Source organism: Neltuma alba, unplaced genomic scaffold, assembly GCF_004799145.2.
Source record: "Neltuma alba isolate B1F8T4 unplaced genomic scaffold, ASM479914v2 tig00012843_pilon, whole genome shotgun sequence".
Lineage (NCBI taxonomy): Eukaryota > Viridiplantae > Streptophyta > Magnoliopsida > Fabales > Fabaceae > Neltuma > Neltuma alba.
Genome location: NW_021637231.1, coordinates 27,826 through 51,181, shown reverse-complemented (window position 1 = coordinate 51,181; position 23,356 = coordinate 27,826). Strand labels below are relative to the sequence as shown.

The 23,356-nt window shown below is 36.1% G+C and overlaps 5 protein-coding genes across 5 annotated transcripts; 2 read left to right on the top strand and 3 right to left on the bottom strand.

Moving 5' to 3' along the window:
• Positions 1-95: 95 nt before the first annotated feature.
• On the bottom strand, positions 96-6,913 carry LOC114731717 (nucleoside diphosphate kinase IV, chloroplastic/mitochondrial). Its single transcript, XM_028918957.1, has 13 exons — positions 5,986-6,913; positions 5,816-5,898; positions 5,568-5,631; positions 5,342-5,459; positions 4,411-4,565; positions 4,168-4,211; positions 2,688-2,764; positions 1,522-1,659; positions 1,178-1,215; positions 1,007-1,057; positions 725-892; positions 519-631; positions 96-440 (listed from the first exon to the last, which is right to left on the bottom strand). The coding sequence occupies exons 1-13, from the start codon at positions 6,049-6,051 to the stop codon at positions 317-319; spliced, it is 1,239 nt and encodes a 412-aa protein (XP_028774790.1). The 5' UTR covers positions 6,052-6,913; the 3' UTR covers positions 96-316.
• Positions 3,699-8,832, top strand: LOC114731713 (NAD(P)H-quinone oxidoreductase subunit S, chloroplastic). Its single transcript, XM_028918952.1, has 3 exons — positions 3,699-3,703; positions 5,804-5,810; positions 7,977-8,832. The coding sequence occupies exon 3, from the start codon at positions 8,024-8,026 to the stop codon at positions 8,717-8,719; it is 696 nt and encodes a 231-aa protein (XP_028774785.1). The 5' UTR covers positions 3,699-3,703; positions 5,804-5,810; positions 7,977-8,023; the 3' UTR covers positions 8,720-8,832.
• LOC114731716 (uncharacterized) lies at positions 8,788-10,758 on the bottom strand. The gene is made up of 3 exons (XM_028918956.1): positions 10,575-10,758; positions 9,299-9,450; positions 8,788-9,012 (listed from the first exon to the last, which is right to left on the bottom strand). The coding sequence occupies exons 1-3, from the start codon at positions 10,642-10,644 to the stop codon at positions 8,995-8,997; spliced, it is 240 nt and encodes a 79-aa protein (XP_028774789.1). The 5' UTR covers positions 10,645-10,758; the 3' UTR covers positions 8,788-8,994.
• A 4,634-nt stretch (positions 10,759-15,392) lies between these two features.
• LOC114731715 (uncharacterized) lies at positions 15,393-16,318 on the top strand. Its single transcript, XM_028918955.1, has one exon. The coding sequence runs from the start codon at positions 15,505-15,507 to the stop codon at positions 15,958-15,960; it is 456 nt and encodes a 151-aa protein (XP_028774788.1). The 5' UTR covers positions 15,393-15,504; the 3' UTR covers positions 15,961-16,318.
• A 4,763-nt stretch (positions 16,319-21,081) lies between these two features.
• LOC114731767 (uncharacterized) lies at positions 21,082-21,750 on the bottom strand. Its single transcript, XM_028919024.1, has one exon. The coding sequence runs from the start codon at positions 21,572-21,574 to the stop codon at positions 21,272-21,274; it is 303 nt and encodes a 100-aa protein (XP_028774857.1). The 5' UTR covers positions 21,575-21,750; the 3' UTR covers positions 21,082-21,271.
• Positions 21,751-23,356: the final 1,606 nt, after the last annotated feature.

The following is a 23,356-nucleotide window of genomic DNA, read 5'->3' as shown; positions in this document are numbered from 1 at the left end:
CTTATTCAGGAGAACCACCTTCTTTTCTACTAAATTTTTTGTAGGATAAACTGCATGGTGGGTGATCTTTATTTCATCCCGAGAATGGAAATAACTAACAAAGAACGAATCATGGATTGACAGCACCTGATTTGATTAAATAGAATTCAGAATACAGTGAAATATATTACTTTGTAACAATATTATTCTCAATTCCGCTTATGGATTCAAGAGTCAATGTTATCACTAGCCACTCATCTAAGACGAGTCATAGCTTATTCCGGAACCCACGCTTCTATCCTACCGTGATAAAAACCATGCGGCTGAGAAAAAGGAATCAGTTTACACCATAAATCCACTTTTCTGCATTGCTCGTGTAATCTACCAACTCCTCTGGCTTAAACCACAACTTAATTTCGTCCTTGGCAGTCTCTGGTCCATCGCTTCCGTGGATGATATTTCTGCATGTATTATAAGAACTCATAGGTTAGTGAATCCATGTGAAGAAACTAGCCAGTCCTGTTGTTAAGAAACAGTACCTTCCAACAACGACAGCCAAATCACCTCTGATAGTGCCAGGCTCAGATTTCTGTGGATCGGTGGCCCCGATTAGTTTTCGGCCATAGGAAATAACTCCCTGCCCTTCCCAGACCTGTGACATCAATTTTGGGGAGAAAGAAAGACGGTTAGGTACATCAGTTTGCATAGCAATTTGTAAAGCCCGAGAGACTGAGTCAATTCTAACCATCGCAACAACAGGACCAGAGCTTAGGAATTCACAAAGGCCATTGAAGAAGGGTCTTTCCTTCAGGTCATGATAGTGCTTCTGTGCAAAATCCTTTGAAGGAACCAATATTTTAATTCCCACGAGTTTGTAACCTTTCCGCTCAAAACGAGATATGATCTCTGAAATCTGAACTATAATGTCTCGTCAAAAGATATATATCCTCACACCATGATTTAAAAGGCTGTATGGTACTAAAAAATTGCCTGACAAACAAATCACATCATTATAATTTTACTTTACCAGCCCTCTTTGGACTCCATCGGGCTTAATCGCAATGAAAGTGCGCTCCAGCTGTGCAGGAAAAGAGAAGCAAATTATTGGGGCATTAGCATAATTATCATAAAGAAGGAAAAGGGATGACTATCAAACAAAAAATAAATAAAGATGTAGTCGAAGAAAAGTCATGCGTACCTCAGCAGCATGTGCCTCTTGATCTTGGAGCAAGTAAGCTGCAGGACATGGGGGAAGAAAATTCACGGCAAAAATTAGGGATTGAATATCTACCAAAACGTGCGGACTCTACATTTATGCAGCTTCAAGAACTGACTGATAATTATCATAAAATTCTTAGCACATAGCAAACAGAAATCTATGACCCCGTATGCTATTCGATAAACTGATGCACAAGACACTATCGTTCAACAAATATATCTACAGACGTACGACCTACCCGCGGATATAGTGGCATTCTTCCCAATTTCAACCGCCAAGAAGTTAAGACAAAATTTCGAAACAAATGTAATTCTCGTTCAAACCTGCAGCAGGAAGAGCTAGAACCCCTGAAAGCCATGCTCTAGGTCCACTTCCGGATTCAGACTTCCCAATGTTTGAAGCAAAAGGAGGTGCTTTCCTTGTGATTGAAACAGCAGCAGCAGCAGCTATATTGCTTCCTTCTGTGAAAAAGATAAATTCAGTCATCTATAAGAAATTTAAAAAAAAAAAAAAAAACCTCAAAACCCCAACACATATACTACACGCTGCATAGTCCTCTATCATCACCCTCTGGGAAACAAAAAGACGAAGGAAACAAAGTGAACATGTACCGCACACTGCCGATAGGCCTCTATCATTACTCTCTGGGAAACAAAAAGACGAGGGAAACAAAGTGAAAGGAATGAAAATTGTCCAACATATCTGGACATAAACATCTCTTAGTTCATTGCTAATTCTCAAAACCGTAAGAAAACACAGATATGCCCCCCCCCCCCAATAAGGGGGAAAAAAAACAAGAAGAGAAACATGGCAATTTAATACTGTCCACATTATCTGATGGATACCCGAACGAATAACAAATATCGTTCTCTTGACGTTCATACAGGAGCTTCAATCGTTAATGTTTTTCAATCCACAAAATCGAATTGATAAGTCAAGAAGGTAACAGTGGCTCCGTGAAATGATTAAATACACAAAAGAGTGCAGAACAAACAACATTAAAAAATGTCGAAGAAGAGAAACAAGAGATCACCAAACCCGACAAAGCATATGCGCGCGCACACACACACACACAATTAACAGTCATCGGGTCCAGAGGCAGCCTATATCAGGTTTGTGACATCAAAGCTCAGAATAATTAAGATTCAAGAGACCAACAGCAAAATGAAATTGGATCCTCTAACAAGTAAAATTAAAAATAGCCGCATGCGAGGGAAAATGCCGATTTCCCGAGTGAAGAAAAATCCTTAGCATGCACATTCATGAAGTTGAAGGATTATCATCGGCGAAAAGTGTGCAGCCAAAGAAACAAAACTCAATTCAGAGACAGGCACCACAGCTCCGAATAATAGGGGTCAATTCATAGAAGAAACAAAAAGAAAAAAGATCAGAGCATTGTTAAGCAGATAGTGAACCCAAAATAGTGGGACAATGAAACGGGAAAAAAAAATTTAAAGAAGAATAATAACAATGAGGGAGAAGAAAGTACCGGAGTAAAAGCGAGAGCCCTTGGAAGCAGAGAGAAAAGACCTCACGGCTCTAGAAGCGGATCGGCAGACTTGAGAGCTCATCTTGGAGGGATTAAGCTTGCGCTACTGATGGAAGGAGGAGGAAACAAGGATAGTGGATGCTAACAACGTGTGACAAATTCGTCCGCGATGGTGGGGTATATAATATGACACAGGTAACCTTGTGATTGATCCCGTGCGGCTCGCGTTTTTCCGTTTTCATTCTTATTTTGGTTACTTTGGTAATTGTGCCAATCTTTGTGGCTCGCAAGGACGTTGCGGTTAGTTATGAGTGACTTTACCGGTTTCAGTCAAATCCTAGAGCAGGCGCACGCCGCTGCATGAGATGCGTCCTCGTGATATTACATAATTACTTGAATCTGATCTCGCTCGGCGAACCGCACCACAGCTCCTCTCAAGTGATCATCTCTGCGGTTTGCTCGTTACATGACTTTATGGAATAGTCTAATTAATTAATTGGCCCTTGTTCTCTCTCTTTCTTTTTCTGGAAGGCACATGTTATGGGAAAATCAATTATGGTCCTTTCTCCTCTTGGATGCCTAAAAAGGCCCTTCAAAATCTTGAAACAGGCAAGCGTTGATATCTCTCTGATTACGCTATCTTTTTAAAAATTGGCCTTTTTGTTTGGTTTTGTTGGTTTACTCTTTAATTTTGTCGGTGGCTCTTCTAGAATGAAGGTGAATGCATAGTTCCAAGCAACCCATGTAATACATTATTGCCTTGTGATCCCACTTTCCCAGTTACAGTGAAATACAGAGGAAGGTGATGATGAAGCTTCTTCAGTTGTCAATACTTTACTTGCAGCGTTTGATTGGACAGGAGGAGGAACCAATTCCATTTCCTCTCCAGATGGAAAAGCCTTTCTTAATAAACATAAAAACAGATCAGAAATGTTAATGGGGGAGGAGAAAGGTCCCCTTTGGAGGGTCCTGTCCCAATTTATTAAACACGGACGCACTCTTAGTGAAGGTTTCACGTGTTGGCCTATTTTATCAGTTTTTTTTTTTTTTTAAAATTAAAGGGACAGACACTAGACACTAATGGTATAAGGTTATAAAGTGAGATTGAACTAGTAACCTCCAAGTTATAAAGGAGCTTACATGTTACTATACTACAAGACCATTACCAATGATGCCTGCTTTATAAATTACTACCCCACAAAAGAATATAAAGTGGCAAGGCATTGGCCCCAGCGAAAAGGAAAGGCACATGAAGCGATCTCTAAGAAAAATAAGCGTTCTTTTAAAGCTGACGGGCCAATCAAAAGTTATGGGATGAACTAGAAATGGCAAAGTAAATCATCAATCACTAATTCTGAATACAATTACTGCCATCGTATGCACTAAAAAACCATTACACCAGTGTCATACTTTAAACTGCCGAAACGCTGAGTAAATTTATCAAACCTGGATTGACGCATTGGGAACTGATGTATTAAACTCCAATTTGCAGTCAGTTCTTAGAGCTGATAACCAAGAGTCCACCTGCCAGAAGAAGAAAGAAGGGCAGCTGAATCATACTTGGAAAAACTTCTTGTTGCAATATAATGTTGAACATATGCAGTAAAACACATCTGTAGAAGTTAATGTCATCAAATTAAGGAAGTACTTATTTTGAAGCAGTCCAGGTCGAAGAAAAATGACTGCAACTTCCAAGAAACACATTACTTTAAAATAGACAAACCTGTATCTTGGAACTGCTTGAACACTCATATCGAAATCCTAGACAAGATAAAATATAAAAGGCGTATTGTGTCTCATCATCCTCCCATTTAAAACTCGGTAGCAGCCCCACTTCAACAATGTCAGATAGAGGAGTGGCGTCTTGAGGACTTAGATCTGCATTGTTACCTTCATCAGAATTTTTTATAATAATGATGAATTGTCAATGAAAAGACTGTGAAATTTCAATCCTGTATATGTTACTGAAGGCAGCAGAGCCTCATAATTTATATACAAGTTTGGCTAAGAAAGCCTTTGACATATAATTGACAAATAAGGATGAGGAATGTGGCATTGATTGACAATAGTTATGCAGTCGAATGGTTAGCAAACTAGGAAACATGCATGCTGCTTTTACCAAGTACAATAAAAAATTGAAGCAATAACATAGATGAAGTAGATATTGGCGAGCATATCCTCGCCTTATTATGCCCTCTTGTCATTGAAGTATTTTACATGTGTTATAGTTACACAATAAATCTTCAGCAATATGGTAATATGCCAGCATAGATTTGAAGAACAGAGAGGTTTGAAGGAAGACCAAAAGATGTAAGGAACATTGATTGCCAATATATACTAAACTAGGATGGTTTGAATAAAAAAGTGTTTGGATAGAAACCAAACTATGATTTTAAAAGTGATTTTACAGTATACAAAGTAAATATGTAGAGGAATTTGTCTCCATTTATAAAAAAAATGCTTTTTAAAAGGACTTTCGTCTAAAAAGTAGTTTGGAAAAATTGGTTGCCCATCAAGGATCAAGTGCTTGAGACTTATAATAAAAATTAAAAATAGATCAGACAGTGAAATTTTTATAAGGGGGCTCTATGGCACTTCACAGTTAACATAGGGCATGGTACAAGAGAGAGAAGGAAATCAATCATTTATAATACCTGAACATGACAAATATATGAAAATACAATCTCCATGGAGAACAATAAAGCGAGAAACCCAGTCATTTACATCAGAATCATCTATTGGTGGAGGATCTCCTGGTAGTGTTGTCCATCTCTACAACAAAAAGGTTGAAGTTAAATTAGTACCAAACTTGTTAGAAGAACGAGATACTAGCGTACAAACTAGGGCAAGGTAAAGCGGTGGGATATGGACAGCCTGTACCGTTCTGATATACATGTAGCCAGATAGACGAGCTGACCGAAGAATCTCAACAATATGATCCAACCTGTGTGTAATAAAAGGATGATAAAATAATGTAATACTTAATTAAAAAAGAAAGAAAAATAAAAGAATAAAACTTCTTGTTATTCTTAAAGCTCTGACCCTAGAATCCAAAATTGACACTTCAAGACTTAAGCCCAGATGAAAGATAAAAGGACCATGATAGTTCAAAGTAGTTCATCACTTACTGAGATTTTAGGTGAGCTTCCCTCTCTTCTGCATCAGCAAGTTCTGATGGAAGTGATTCTTCTTCTGCAGCAGTTAGCTGAACCTACGACATGCGGAACTTTTGTTGGCAAGAGATTATAGAGCCACTGTCACTAGAAAACCCCATAGTACATAAAAGATGCAAGAAAACCTTTTCCTGACTACCACCAGGACGAGAACCCCGTGACAGGCTCCTCAGAGAAAACAAGTTCAACATGTAGATTGCCTCTAATATTTTGAGTTCAGATCGAAACTGGACCAAAAACTAAACTATGATGAGTTACTGGTTTCAAATAAGCTCAATCTCTTAATGATCACATTTGGGCTGTTTTCAACTTTTCCTCTTCCAACAGGAAACACTACCTCAGAAAATTTATCAGTTCTAGCCTTCTAGGCTCTGAATATAACGTGTTCTGTTGGCAAGAGATTTTACTGTTAACGGTGGGGCTTGCAACTGATCAGGATGACATCTGTTTTTCCATGACTATCATCGAACTTCTTTAACAAATATGGGAGAGCCTACATCAGAGGAAAGAAAAGCTTATTAGTTTAAGATATAGTCCTTCCCAAATCTGTAGCACATACCAAAAACTCATATGTTTTTGTTCCTCAAGTGATAGTATCATAGATATCACTTGTTTCTTCAATAGTGTCATTAACCAAAATTTGTTCAATTTGCAGCCCAGGTTCCTTTAAGCAAGTCAGTTGAACATGGATTCAGAAAGCAGTACGCACAAGGAGGATGTTGATTCTAATTAAACGACCAAATCTGTTTAAGCCATTCACGCTTCCACATCCAAGAATTAGCATTAGCACAGGCTAGCAAGACGAGAAACTGTTCAACCAACTAAAAGTAACAAAAACCAGATATCCGGGCAAAGTTGCTGCCAAATTATTAAAAACTTAAAGAAGAAAAGTTTGTTTTCTCGGTTAATGTAGAAGAAAAAATCCAGGCATCCATTATATGTCGTTGAACTGAAAGGGGAGGTGCAAAACATACTGGTTTATAATATAGAAGGGGGTGTTTGGACAACTCTATAAGCATTTTCCGCAAATCGAGACAACTTACCTCACATATTTACTCCATATACCATAAAAATACTTTTAAAACTATGGTTTTGTTTCTGCCCAAAGACTCTTCTTATTTAAAACTATGGTTTATAATATGGCGTTGAACTGAAAGGGGAGGTGCAAAACACAAAACACATTAAGTTCTATCCCAGCTTTTAAGCTCACTAAGCAAGACAATAATGAGGTTATTCACTACTCCTCAGATACCAGCATACAGCAAAATGTTTAATAAGCAGTGCAAAGCGAAAGTATCTCAACGTCACCATAATCAAATAACCCCACACGCACATTCATCAACTGAAAAACTATATTATGCGAAAGCTTCCGCTTCTTGTAAGAAGCTCAGGAATGTTATGAATGCAAAGACAGGTAAACAGTGAGCAAACAAGAAAAATTCAAAGCTCATACTCGTGGTACCGGCGGATGGCTTAAAGAAAGCGAGGTAGCTAACGGGAGGCATCTTTTTTTCCGTGCAAGTAGATTTAAACGGAGATGTGGCCACAAAATATTTTTAGAATATATATATTTATATATAAAATAAAATATTTATACATGGTGTGATGATGGTTTGGTCAGATCCTTTTTTGTTTTAAATTTTATTTCGGGATAATAATTTTATCCTATTTTTTGTTTAGGTAATAAAAAATAAAATTTAGTGAATTCGACTATTGCAGATTTTTTTTAAAAAAAATTATAATGCATCTTATTATAATATATAAACAATGATATTAGACGTTGATTAACATTTATTTATTTATTTGAATATTCTTAAAGGTAATTTCAGAAATAACCTCAAATCCCCTTAATGGTAATATTGTAGAAATAAAATCATTGAACCAATTGATGAATAGTGAGCAGCGTTTAAAATAAATGGAATAAAAATAATGAGAAGTCCCTTTCCGATGGCAACCAAAGATGCTCGGGGCACTCTGTGGCCGAAATTAACCGAGGAGGCTTAACAGATGGATTTATGACCAGATATTTCTCGCGTGAGGATAGGGATATAATAGAAGATCACTAGGGGCCAAAACTAGATGATGAAATGAAACCTTCCCATACTTCCCTCTATCTTCTCCACTCATGCCAGAGGCTATTTGGTGTTTACTAAACAGTTAACTATGGCGGCTTCTCTTACTCTTCACAGCCTTAATGGCTCTCTCCTTCGATCCCAATTCCTGGGCCAAGACCACAAAAAGCAATTCACATTCCACAGAAGGCCAACACCATCCACAGTACAAACACGGGCTAAATTCAACCTAACAGAGATGTTGGGAGGCAGAGGACTCTGCAACGGAGAAAAAGGGATCGAGAAAGAGCTGAAGAAGCAAGTGGAAGGGCAGGCACCAGCAGCAAGTAGATCAGAGCAAGAGGACTTAGGTGGGTCTGCCCAGTCAACGGATGTTCCAGAAGACGCATTCGAGAAAGAAATGATGGGGTTAACAGGAGGATTTCCCGGAGGAGAAAAGGGGTTGGAAAAATTTATCCAGGAAAATCCTCCACCTCCCAAACAGTCGCCAACAGGTAAAATAACTGACCTTACACCTTCCAAGAAGCCAAAAGCACCAGAATTGCCGCTCTTGTTGCCCGGAATGATTGCGATAGTGAAGAACGAAAATAACCCATTTTACATGTACTGTGGCATTGTTCAGCGGATCACAGATGGAAAAGCAGGGGTTCTATTTGAAGGAGGAAATTGGGACAGGTTGATTACCTTTCGGCTGGAAGAACTGGAACGCAGGGAAAAAGGTCCTCCAATGAAAAACCCCAAGTCTGCTGTGCTCGAACCATTTCTTGAGAAGAAGAAATCAGAATAGCCTTGTTCTTAGTTCTTTGCTGTGAAGCATGTATATTATTTATGAAAGTATGAATGTGAGACTTGGACTAGGATTGTTATCGTCACTCTTTTCCAAAATCAGTAGTTCAATTACAACACTTACATCAACGTACATATATCAACCGTGGATCTCCATTCCACTTCTGTGATTGAACCATTATTCACAAACAGGAATAGTATACTGTTCTTACATGACACAAAATAAATCAGAACGGCAGCACATTAAGCCATTAGAGCCGCCATATAAGGACGCGCTTAGAAGCACCCACCCAACTGTCAAAAGGCCAAAATGATTGTATTAGGGATTGAAACAGCATAAAAACTTGAAAGGAAGTTCAATAAACAAGGGAAGGGGGCGAAAACAAAGAACAAGAAAACAGACAGAGACCCCTAACAAGTAGGTCGTGCAATTAGCAGACAAAAAACCCGAACCCGCCACCAGAAAATTAATTTGTTGAGAGCGATAGTGGTAATAGAAAATTAATTTGTTGAGAGCGATAGTGGTAATAGGCAAATGTCAATATCATTGGAATAAACTCGAGAGGAAATTTTTGCATACCAAAATTGCCTCAATCTCCTCATTAGATACGGGAGTTCTTTTGGGCTGAAGTGAGGCTTTCCCTCCTACAGTTGATGGAGCTTTTGAACTTGAAAAGAAAGGTAAATTGCCATCACTTGCCGATGCTGAAGCCTGCGTCTCAGATGCAGAACCTGCAACGATTTCCATCAAAATCAGAAAATTTGCCTTAACATTTGATGTTCATAGGGATTAAGCATCAGAATGAAATTTTCACTGGAACACAGGTCCGAAACCATGAAAGTAAATGTAAATCACATGATACACCTGACATACAATTATCACAAAGTCGGTTATTACAATTTATAAAAGCAGTAAGCTTCTTCAATTCTTTGTACTAGAATTTGGCGCTTGAAGCTGTTTGCAAGGTGTTCCTTAATGATATATGACATACCTTATCATTGTGAATGGTGGCAGAGAATAGCCTTTGTTTACTATCAAAATTAAAACCAAAATGCATATGGACATCCCCGAAGACTTAGATGTTGAAAGATATTAAATACAAGATCACTACCACAGAAAATCATGTAGAATTCGTATGTGCAACTAAACGGAGCTATCAAATATACGGATAATCTAGAGTAAAAGGATCACCAAGGAAGCTGAAATATATAAAGCTTGCAAAAACATTCGATTAGTAGACAGTGGATTGTCCCCAGAAGTATTGAATAAAGTCAGCATAAATGCAAAACATAACATAGCATCGCAGATTGGCAATATGGGGAACAAATCTAAAGCCTAGATAAAAGCAACCCGCCAAAGTGTCACCCTATTTCCTATATTAAAATCAGTGAGCGTAAGCGGATCACAAGGAAAACTTCACGGATATTTAAGAATGCATCATTACGTCTCACAATTAAAAATCCGTCCGTGTAAGAAACTGGCCATTCGAAAAGAAGCAACTAATTCACATTATGCATCCAATTTGCGGCAGGATTACGTTTCAAGAATTGATTCTGAGGGGAATATTAGGAAGATATGGAGTAAATATTAAATCATAAAAATAAGACCCTACAAGCCCATCAAAAGGAAAGTAGCGCAAAATTATAACGCGGGGAGCAATCTGATCCGGCCAAATTCGATATTTGAGAAACTAAATTGTTTTATCATGGAAATACGAGATTCGCCAATGAGTACAGCTAATTACTGGCAGCCTCACCTAAAACAGGTTGAAAATAGACTACTGAAAACCAGAAGGGAAAATGTTCCCAAAAGAAAAACGAAGAATAAAAAGATGAAGACGAAGATAGAATGAGACCTGAGGGCTTGGGATGCCTCTGAGGGAACTTGATGCGAGGGATTCTCTTCATAGCCTGAGAAGCACCCATGGCTCCCTCTCGCTTTCCTATGAGTCTTCCGGTTCGGTATATCTCTGTGTCGTCAACGCCGACGGTTTGGATTTTAAAATTTCAGAATTCTTGAACTCGCCTCGCCAAGATTGTCGAGCGAGACATTGGGGCAAAGCGTATCTTCCTGTAATGACTGATGCACATTTTGGGCTACTGGGCCTGGAATTTGGGCCCATTCATTATTTAAAACTGCTGTAGATAACTGTTCTACATAAATTTCTTTTGGACTGAATGGCCTATACAGCACAAATTAAAACTCTTATAACAAAAAAAATCGGGCTGTAGGAAAAAAATGTTGGGCTACCCCTGGTCCTGAGGTTCAGCAGTTAAAGGGTCGAACACGTTCACTTCGGGTTCACTACGGGGTGGAGGCATGTGTACTCCCTGTTCTCTAACCGACCAGTGATATTATTACATGGAAGTCAGCCTCTCATGGTATTTTTACGGTTTAGAGTGCCTGTTTTGGATTTGTTTTGAGCTCTGTTCAAAACTGACTTTTAAACAAGTTCACGTAAGTTGAGATAAAACTCTATTCACATACTTATTTTATAGTTAGTAAATCACATTTGAAAAGCTACTTATAAGTCAATTCAAACAGACCTTTTATGATGGACTATATTCCTACAAATCTTCATAGCCCTGTGTTTAAACTAATCGGGAAATGGAGGGGGCAGAGAGAATTAGAGTTTTCTTGTGGAGAGCTTTTCTTAGTAGACTTCCAACCAATCAATGGAGAAGTACGTGGTCACAGTCTTCACCTTTATGCCCATAATGTGATGCTGGGTTTGAAGATGTAATTCATATTCTTCGTGATTGTCCTTGTCCAAAAAAGATGTGGCAGGCAATGGTTGAACCCGGGTATTTTTCCCAATTTTTTTCAGCCTCACTGCGTGACTGGTTTGCTTTTAATCTGACGAGGGAGATTACTATTAAGTGCGACCTTAGATGGAATCTTATCCGGGGAGTTGCAGTCTTGTTATGATCATGGAGGAAAATGGCCAAAAAAAAAAAACTACGATCTTGGAGGAATAAATCTTGTTTTGATGCTAATTTTGTGAAACCAGAAATTCCTACCGCTACTGTACTTGATTCTTGGATATCTTTTACGCAGCCGCATGATATTTTACCTAGTCAAGCCCAGATGCAGAATTCCCTTCATTTACCTTGGCAACAACCGATTCATGGGTGGGTTAAAGTTAACGTAGATGGAGCCATTTCATCAAGAAAGAGCAAGGCAGGGTGTTGGGGTGTAATTAGAGAACATATGGGCAATTGGATTGTGGGATTTACATAGACTCTTGGAAGTTGTAGTGTTTTTTATGCACAGGAATGGGCTTTCTTTAAAGGGCTCATGTTGGCATGGGATTTCGGACATAGGAAAGTGGCATTGGAATCTGATTCAAAAACGCTAACTGATATGTTATTGCAAAAAAACGTGCAGTCAACAGGTAGTTTGGCCTTCGCAGAGATTAAATTGCTTTCAGACCATAAATAGAAAAAACTAATTCATCACAATATAATTAACTAATATTTGAATTCTTATTAAAAAAAATTCATATTTAATATTCTACCATACTTTATGATTGTTTCTAATAGAAAGATCTTTGTATCTTGTAGAAAAACAATTAGGTTTTCAATACAAAGAAAGAAAAATAAAAATATATGAGCATAAAAATTAAAAATTAAGTAAATGACAAAATTATGATTTTATGAAAAAAGAAATAATTAGTAAAAACTGTAAAAATAAATATGCATTTTCGTTTTGATATTATGATTTTTAAGAGAATACTATTTTTTTAAAAACTATTTTGATGGAATGTTCCTTTCCATATTTCATGAAAGTGAGGCTTTTCAATTGGAAAAAAAAAAAGGGCTGTCATGACTTATAAAATACACGAAAAAAAAATTTCTTTCTTGAAATTTCAGTGCTATCTACGAAACATTCTTAGAAAGTACTTTTTTTATCCTATAAATATAAGATTTATTTTATAACATAAAATTAGTCTTATAATTTAGTACCGAAAGAATATGTGTTTTTTTGGTACACGTATAAAGTATATATTGTATGTGGAATGAGTTTTTCATGTTTTCTGCCAGCAAGAATGAGGTACTTTGAAAGTTTTCTTTTTCGGCCCAGTTTACCCGGTTGGTCCGTTATGACTGGACCTTGAGAAATAAATATTAAATATGTGAACTGGCTCGGTGGGGATATTTACTGTTAGCAACAAAAAACATTGGGTAATTGTACCAAAAAAGAAAACAATTCGGTAATGGGAACAGTTAATTTCTTACATGATAAATTATTTATATTAAAAGAGATATTACATTTAGTTTTTTGCAACAAAATTTTTTGCCAACGAGACAAAAATTTATTTATTATTATCACCAAAAAAATTATTTATTATTCGTAAATTTGAAGTGGCATTTGTGCACTCTATGTTTTTAAATCCTGTGAAGTTCAAGACAACGTCGATTCAAATAAGAAATAAAGAATTGAATGTCCAAGGATATTGGTAAATCTTCAGGACTAAATGAAATTTGACTTAGTCTTCCCTTGTAACCCAACTCAAATGAAAACCGTGTTATTTGGCTTCCATTACGACTTATTCCTTCTATCGCTTTCTGATAAGACCCGCTTTATTTTGTCTTTCAAAAGAAGAAAAGAGAAAAAGTGACACAGTAGTAAATCAAAAGCAGTTTGAATTCTGACAATATTGAATAATATATGTCATATGTTGATCACTAAGAAATAAATAAAGAGAGAATTATATATTGGCATCTCAAAAAAAAATTATTTATCCCAATAATAACCTAAACAGCATATAATCACAAGTTTTAAAATATAAAATGATAATTTCGAAAATTCATTTTGTAATTATTTTCTTTTTTAAAAACTTTATTATGTCCTCCCATTTTATGGAGGGTAATTTTTGTATCATTGCCCAACCCCCTCCCTTTTTGCATGAAGAGGAGGAGTTTGTTGTTAGGAATTAGGTCCTCTTTGGACCTGATTTTGGTGTAATACAGTTTTCATTCAAAAAAAAAAAAACTATTATGATTCTCTCATAACCAAAATTTTGCGCTGAAGTTTCGTTGTAATTCTTTCCACTTTTCAACACGCGCTTTTGGTTGAAAAATTGAAATTGTCGGATTATGATATACAAAAGTCATATACGTGCTTAACTAATACCTCAGGTTTGTTAATTTTCTTCATTCATTCCTTTGTTTGAAACCTTCGGCAGACCAGACCATGGCCTCGTACGCCCTTTAATGTTTTCTTCTTCTCATCCGTAAAATTATCTTTTACTTTCTTTGCTTCATCCCATTCTAGATGACAAATTGTTGGTTCTAAAAAAGTTCATCAACAAAGGAATTTTGCTGCCCATCAAAATTAATTTAGCTAACAAATGCGCAACTCATTTTCAATATAATGATTTCTATTGGTATATAATTTGTGAATATTCCATGGGTCGCCAGGTTAGCTTTAAGTTTCCAAAATTCAACTCTTCTAGACTTTTTCAAAATAAAAAAAGTCCTGCTAATTCCCAAGTTATCAATGCCTTCAAATTTCAGCTTTAGCTAACACAGGTTAAGTAAGGAGTACCGTCAAAAGGAGGAAAAAACATTTAAGAAGTTGGGAGAAAAGTTGGGATATTATACATTAAAAAGCATTAGAAAAAAAGGACTGGAGTGTTAGTCGTGCCCCTCAGCTGCACCTCGAGTTGCCCCTCATTTTTTGGGTCCTCTCCAAATATTTTTTTTTTAAAATATATCTTTGCATCATTAGATTCTATAAAAATTGAGTGAAATTTGGATATCTTATGGGTAAAAAATGGTTTAATTTTAAATCTTTTATGATTTTCTAAATATTTGACACTCTAAATTGAAAAGAATCTGGACCATTTAAAGTATTAAATCTTTAAAAAAAATCATAAAAAATTGAAAACTGAACCACTTTTTTTTCATAAGATATTAAAATTTCACTCATTATATGTAGAATCCAATAATGTAAAGATATAAAAAAAATTGAAGAGTACCAAAAAGCACATTAGAAATACTAATTTACAGCCAAGAACTTCCACTTACATTAATATACTGCAATCTATTTATGCATCATCTCCTATTTCTGCTAGCTGTTTGTGTCATCATAAATGAACAGATAATATAGATAGACTTAAGACTTTGTAATGCCCCCAATGAGCTGGTCTTTTGCCCGTTAATCATGCACATGGTTACAGCGAGAAAAGGGAACAGCTTATTTATCAATCAATTCGATCAGTATAAATAGGATAAGATGAAGCCTGCATTGTGAGGCACAGATCTCAGCTCAGATCGAGGCTTCTTCTAATTAATGAATTGTAAATTAAACGCCATCTATCACTATCTTGAACTGGCCAATCTACTGGAGAATTAGTCACCAATGCTTATCGTTCCCTCAACCCAAAGGGCATTGGCTGGACTTTTTCAACCTACATATGCTGATAATAAATATAGTCATTTTCCCCCTTTTGCTACGATAAAAGATAACAACACTGGAGGGACCGTTTCCTACATTTGACAGTCAAATCACTTACCATCTTGACTTGTTGATGGTTTGTTGCCGTATTACCATAACTTTTCTACGTTGACGTATTTAGGTCCACCACCATTTGGCTGCACATTTTCCCCCTAGCTCGCTGCTATTTTAAATGAGCCCCACTTCATTCTTCTGCCATCTCATCTCATAAACTGCTATAAATTCACTCTTCTTTCGTGCCCTTTTTGCCTCACATATACCTCTCTTCTAATAGCTACTATACCTATACCTTTTCTCTCTCCAGTTTTAAAAAAGAAAAAAAAATGATGCAAACCGTGTTTGCTTGCTTGAACAGGCAAGTCTCAGATGTTAAAGTAGGATCAGTAGTAGAGCAAGCTGAGGCAAAACCGGCTGTATATAGAGATGAGTTGACGAAAAAGCAAGCACCCTGCAGAAAGGCGGCCGTGGCAGTGAAGAAAAGTGTGAGGTTTGCTGATTCAGAGCCCACAATTTTAGGAGGAGATGAGTTGGAGAAGGAAAAGGAAAGTGGGAAGAGAATTATAAGCAGTGGTAATAATAAAAGGGAGGGGATTAGAGTGAAGGTGAAGATGACGAGGGAAGAAGCAGCCAGACTGTTATCAAAGTGCAAAGAAGGAGGATTTCTTGAGTTCGGGGACGTTGCTCGTGAGCTCGTATCCATCCCAGTAGGCCGCGTTAGCGTCGTGCCCACTTCCTTAAACAAGATCGAAGAAGCCACTCTTGATGAAATGGCTGAATAGTTAGTAGCCTTTAATTAGCTCTAGAAAGATGCAGCAGAAAACTATATGTATAGCAGTCCTTTACTACTGAACTTATACTCTTTTTTTGGGACAAATACTTCACCACTGTATCATATGTGATCTCTATATATGTATTTTTAGATGTGAAGTTTACGCCAAGCATGCATTGCTTATAGACTTCTGATCCTTCTCATCTTTCTGATCTTTGATATAAATGATTAGAGACAGGGTAGGCAGAATGATATTCCCAAGTTGAGATCAGTTGTTGGAACAGGAAAGTATTAAAGAGGGGCTTCAGATTGGATTATCAGAGGCATACTGTAAATATCTCTTTTTGGCAATGTATTATATAGAGTATTCATTTAATCCTTTAATTTTATACTCTTCCGGCCCTTAATATAAAACTCATTTAACTAATTTAATTAAATTAAAAAAGTTAGGTAAGTTAGTTAATTATAAGAAAAGTAACACATTTTTCCTAAAATACCATAATCATCTTTCTTAATATCTCCTCTCCCTCTTCTACTTGATTATGGTTGAGGAAATATTCATATGGTAATTTAGAGAAAATTGATAAATATAAAAAATAGGTCTTATATTTAAGACCAAAACCAACACAAGAATTGAGTCCTATATTAACGACCGGAGGAGTATCAAATTTCAATTTGGTCTTTGAACTTTAAAAAACAGTATGCGCACTAAAAAAAAAAGTCATAGTTAGCTAATTAAAAAATTGCATAATTTTCCACGCATAAAAAAAAGCTCCAAAAGGGGAAAAAGGACTATCCTTAGATTTAACTTTTATTATCAAAATAATCTTGTAACGAGGGGTTTTGACTTGTTCCTGGTGATGGAGAATCTGAATTCCAAAACACAACAATATATAACATCATCATATGTCTAACAACGTCGACCTTGACATTAATGTTGTGCTTTTTTAACTTGCAGGTGAGATAACCCATCCCGCACGCTCCCCATTTAATTCATTGGTCTATTTTTGCACCCAACGCGGGTTGTCTCCACTGGTTGAAGAGGTTCTTGGATATGAGTACAGACTTGCTGTTTCAAGGACAACGTCAATGACATTTTTTCAAAGGGCAACTCCGCTTATGCCCCAAATAGATACATTCAATTCAATGACCATACGTTTCAGAAAAACAAAAATGTTCAAAGACGAATTATAAAATTTTTGTTCAATAGCACTTAAAAAGTTTTTGCTTTATTATATCTTTTATCAAAACATTCATAATATATATATATATATATACCAAATCAAAAACCTATTACTTATTGGGATCGATGCTAATAATTACAATTAATGTACTAGTGTTATCTTTTGGCCGGACTAGGTAGCCTTTTTTGTACGCTGGTTTTTGGTAATGAAATTCTTCCCTTCTTTTCCTCTGTGCTTTTTTTCTGGGCTACACTCTAGTCAACAAAGTTAATACCTTCTCCCATTGCTTACTTCTTCGGCGGATGCCTTTTTGAAAATATTAATTCGTCAAAATAATTGAATATCCAATTGAAAGCCAATTGGTGTGTTTTTATCAGATTTTCAACCACATCATCCACATCCTCATCTTTATATTGGCAGCAACGTACCTACTCTAGGTAACTTTTTTCCCCTAATCTCTGTTGTAGATCGTAATTAGCGATGCTGTTGGGTAATGCCATCGTGTTTCTTTGATGTATTTGCTCTTAAGCCATATTGGTTACTTGCCTCTCTTCTTTAATATATACTACTTCCGATCCTAAATATAATAGTTAGTTCACTAAGTTGAATAGATTAATAAAATAAATTAAGTTAATTACTTCTAATAAATAGGTGTTGTCTTTCCTAAAATATCTTTGCTAGTTAGGTATATTGGCTAGAACTACTATTGTTAGAAGAACTATCTTAGAAAAAGATATATAAATATAAAAGATAAAATAGATTGGGGTTTTATATTTAGAATTAAGATAAAAATTAAACAGGATCTTATATCAAAGAGCAGAGGTCGTATTTTGATATACAGAAATTCGATAGACTTCCATGTGAGGCGCAATCATTACTGTTGCTTTTAGTACACTAGTTCCTTCTTAAAACTTCTTGTGGGTCGGTGAGTTCGTCGACACGAACGCTGAAAATTAAAGGAAGTAGGGAGAAATAATGGTTAGGATAAAGATTACCCTCGCGTTCACCCGGCAAAGGTTCAATCTTGCAGGGCGTACACACAACATTCGCAGGGATAATGAAGAACCTTTGTTGACTTTAGATGAGAAATGTCGGTTGATCTTGGTGCTTAAAGATTGATCAGTTCACATAACAGTATTGTTAGATATACGAATTAGTTTCACTGCTAATCGCTGTAATGAGATCTGTATGGTACAAAATAGAAGTACTCATATTTGAGATATTGTTATACACCACATATACACTTTTCTCAATAAAGATTCGAATCTTGATTTGCTGTATTATGAGAAACTAACCCAGCATGCTAAACTCAACTCTTGTTAATAAAATTCTCTTATGCTAAGGGCCAGAAGACAAAAGAAACCGGGCTAACACATGGCCTAATCACCCAATTAGTCATAGGCACATCACAGCCATGGCTCCGTCAACATTTAGTTTCACCCAGTCAGCTCAGGGAGCAAACCACTTAATAGTTTTGACAACAGGTTCATGAGCCAAGTTACTCATCAAATCTGACTCGACAGCAAAATATTTCTAGCAACTGAGGATATAATGAACTGGATCTGAAAGCCTCAAAAATACTACCTCTGGTCTTTAATATAAGATCTTGTTTGACTTTTATTTTGGTCCTAAATATAAGACCCCAATCCACTTTATCTATTATATTTATGCATTTTTTCTCAATGTAGTCCTTTTAACAATGGTATTTCTAGCTAATACACTTGACTAGCAAGGATATTTTAGAAAATATAACATCTATTTAGTACAAATAACTAACGTAACTTCTTTCCTTAATCTTTTCAAATTAGTCAACTAGCTCTTATAATTAGGACCGGAGGTAGTAGATTTGTTACGCAAATTCTGCAACTTCCAAACAGCTACCCCCAATTTTGTTGTTTAATTTATATTATAATAATATTTTTATAATATATTAAATCTCAACCATTAGATGTTAATCTAATAATAAAAATAATGAATAGAGAGGAAGTAGAGAGAAAATTAAATGGAAACATTCTTTCCTGCCAAACAAGATCCTAATCAGCATTGTCACTCTTTCCAATATGTTCATTGATGAAGGGCCCAAAAACAAAAGAAAACGGGGTTGCACATAACATGGGCCGGATCACCGAATTTGCGGTAGGCCCACCCTACTCACCCTCTCTACTCCCATCTGAGTTCTCAGTCACCAACTCACCTCAATGGCTCAATCACTCTCACTTCCCCTTCTGATCGTCCAAACAGATAACATGGGCCAAACTCACAAACCCAAAAACAGAAGACGAAAAACAAAGAAAGTGGTGGTATGTGAGAGAGAGAGAGAGAGAGAGACGGTATAAATCATGAGGAACTGAGGAAGCAAGCATTTTCAACTATTTCGATATGCTCCCATTAGACGAGTGAGTATTCTTTTTATCTTTAATATAAATCATATTATAAATCTGTCATGTGACTATATATAATTTTACCATAATTTATTATTCTTACTCTTTTAAACTTCTCATTAAAAGTGTGTGTCTATATATATATTAGGTAGGGAAAAATTAAAACTCACTTAATGAAATTTAAAATTTTTCTTGGCTCTAAATACTTCTTCCTCTTTTTATTTTAAGCTTCAAATAACTAGTTCAGTGATAACGAACAATTAGTTAAAAATAATAACTAAGTTAAAAATATATTTTTGTTTCCAAGTATTTATGTCCTTATAATAAATAAAAAAAATGATGAAAAAGAATATACAAGAAAATGTAACAAGAAAAAAATAATTAAGAATAACATTGAAAAAAACGCATTAAATATTAAGTCAAACTCAAATTGAAACTTATAAAATATACTACAAATCTTCTCAAATTTGAAACTTATAAATAAGATAACAAGAAGCATTCAACCAAACATGTTGAAAATAAATAGGATTGATAATTACTTTCTCAGTCTTAAATATAAAATTAATTTTGTAGCGTAAATAAATCTTATATTTAAAATTAAATGAGTAATAAATAAGCCTCAGCTACAAAACCCAACGCATAACAGAGACATAAATTTGTGAGACTCGGAACACAGACAAGGTGCACAAATTTCTTCCCCAACCACCCCCTTCTCCAGCCAGCCAAAATAATGAAGTATGACGTATCAGACCAGGAACAGGAAGCAATAATTACATCGCTTATATTAGTATGATTCAAAGTCTCCCTCAGCAAAATCAGTTGTATTATATAATAAATGTCGCTTGCTTCGCTTCGCTATCCTCTATATTTTTTTCCCCTTCCCACGAGCCTTTCTTCCTTCTTTCTATATTTGACTGGTAGAATAAAGAAAACGCAGCAAAAGTGAGTGAGGTTACTTCCTCTAACGAATCTTATTTGCTGTACTAAGAACTAAGGATCTGCCAGCCTGCCCGGGTTTTTCACACCTAGCACCGTCGCAGAAAATTCCCAACACTCTGTATTTGAATTATAATAAAGTCGAACAGTATGGGCCAATCATTTCAATTGTCGACTTTGTGCTCTTCAACCTTCACTGTTCTTGCCTTTACGCACATGTCCCCAATTTGAAGTTTCAAAAGGTCGGCCATTAGCCAGTGTCAGATATTATTATACGAGTTCAACTTTGGTTTCCCATCCTGGGGTCATATTTTAAAATTGCTTCATATCAAAGTAATACATCTCTCTTTACTCAATGATTCATATTTGGGTTACAGTAAATGAACTTCTCAGTTTTCATCCCCAACAGACATCCTCTGTTGTTCTCTCACTACTTTGCACTACACTCGGATCATTGGTTCTACTGAATACAATTTTATTTTACTTGTCCATCACATCGCTTTGAGAATATGGATCTGTATCAAAATATAGTGAGAGTGCCAGTTGAAGAACTGAAAACAAAACCATGGACGAGGAATTACACATATACTTCAAAAAATAGGGGCAGTGAAAACAGGGGAAAGTTGTGGCTTAAAGAAAGAAACAACAGGGGAAGTAAAGGAAGGGAACAAGATTGTAGTAGTCGAAGCACAAGCTCATCATCTTCTGACTGGTCATTTCAAGTAAGATTTACAAATGCAGTTATCATCACTTACAACAGTTATTACAAAAACCTAGGATTAAAAAGGGAAGGAAAACAAAAAATGAGAGAGAGAGAGAATCATCTGTCCATCTCAGGCACTTCAGGGATTTCCATGATACTCTCAAGAGAAGGCTTCCATGCTTCAACTTTCTCTCTGCTTCTCTGTATCTCTTCAAGTACTTGGTCTAATCCCATGCCTTGCTTCTGGTTTAGTTGAAGTATAAGCCATTGTAGCTCCTCCTTCGTCAGCACAATCTTAACCCTCACTCGCTTCTTCCCTTCACTATCTTCTTCCTCTCCCTCCTTCTGCTGCTTCACCTCTTCTTCTCCTCCTCCTTCTTGCCACTGAATCTCACCAGATCTCTCCATGCAATTCCCCATCACAAGCGAATTAAGTGGAAAGCTCTTGGCTTGAACCTGACCTTTCTTTCTTCTTCCTCTGGAAACTGCTCTTTCTTTACTGGATTCTAACTCAGAATGAACACAAATGGCGGACGCGCTTTGAAGATTCCGAGAGGTTAGTGCAGAGTATGGGGAGGAAATTATGGAAGGTGAGGTGTATTGATCATGGGTCGTCTTATATAACTAACAAATATGGGGTTCATGGGTCACGGATAGTCAATAAAAAGACGAGGGTTCACGGAGATTTGTTTCAACGTATATGTCTCTCTCTCCTCCTTCATGACGTATTTCGTCTTTTTGAAAATTGTATTAATTTAATTAATTAATTGTTTCATATATTCATATTCATATTCAATTGTTCTGCCATCTGTATTTGTTTGTCTTCTTGTTTTATTTTAAGGCTTAAATAATGCCCTGAAGGAACTGGACCTAAATAATGGAGAGATGGGGCAATTACAAGGAAAAGAAGGAAATTAAATCTTCTCCGCTTATTTAATTATGCATTTTGAAATATTAAAGAAAAATTCAATTAAGAAGGAGAGGGGGGGGGAGAGTAGACGGTGAATATCTAAAACGCAACATACAATAATGTGGGATTCAATTTGTTAGCCAGTGACGGAGACAATTAACTCATCATTTGTCCAGAGGAACAGCCATTGTGAATCGAAAAAATTCCTGAATATTAATTATATTTTTTTAAAAATAATTATGGGAATTAAGCAGCTTTAAGTGCTGCTGAGATGCGCATATGGAAGAGGCATCAACTAAAAATAATGGGAAAAATGGCAGAATTTGCATTTTTCATTCTGATAAACATGAATGTGAACTATATTTTTTAAAAAAATAATTATGGAAATTAATCAGACGAAGATTCGCATTTTCCATTCCGATAAACATCAATTCAACGGACGAGTTTTTCGCATCAAAGTCACTAACTGAGCAAGAAAAGATTGACCACAATATAATTAACTAATAATAATACTAATTATATGCTACTAATCAGTAATCATTAGGCAAGAGAAGAAATTAGAAAAGAGCAAGCGCGCCCGTCAATTGCCGAATTAGCATATGATTATATAATTATTAATCTTAAAATCTTTTCGCCTTTGCCTAATTTCAACAACCTGTTTGATTGACGTGGATTATGTTACCTTCTCACGTCAATATCCGTTTTGTCTGTGTGCGACCCTCATGGGAATGAGGCATAATTTACGTTCCCCTGTCACGACCATTTTCTTGAAAATCCCAATCCCTGCGAATTGCACTTCATCACTTAATCTCCTTGATTGATGAAATATGCCAAAAATGTTCCTTTCTCATAGATAATAACCCCAATAAAGCTTTTCTTTTCACTAGGCCCTACGCCCCCTACCCTTTTAATTATTATATTCATAACTCATCTCATCTCATTCAATCTGTTCAGAAATCAGAAGATAAAAATGTCTTGCGTCTGAATAGAGTCACGATGACCTGATCACCCCACACACAAAAAAAAAAAGGAGTTAAGTCACGATGATATCATATTGACGCCAAAACCATGTGACAAATGGGACAAGGCATCGTATTAATTAGTTCATTTAGTTTTTTTTTTTTTATGGTTCACCAAAGGAACTGTATCTGCATGTGTAGGGGAGAATTAATTAGTCAGAATTAAATTAAATTAATGGGTTAATTATCTGTATTACCACGTTGTCACATATATATAATTAGGGGGTGGGACAATGAATGCTTGGAGGAGGACATGTATGTATGTTATGTATG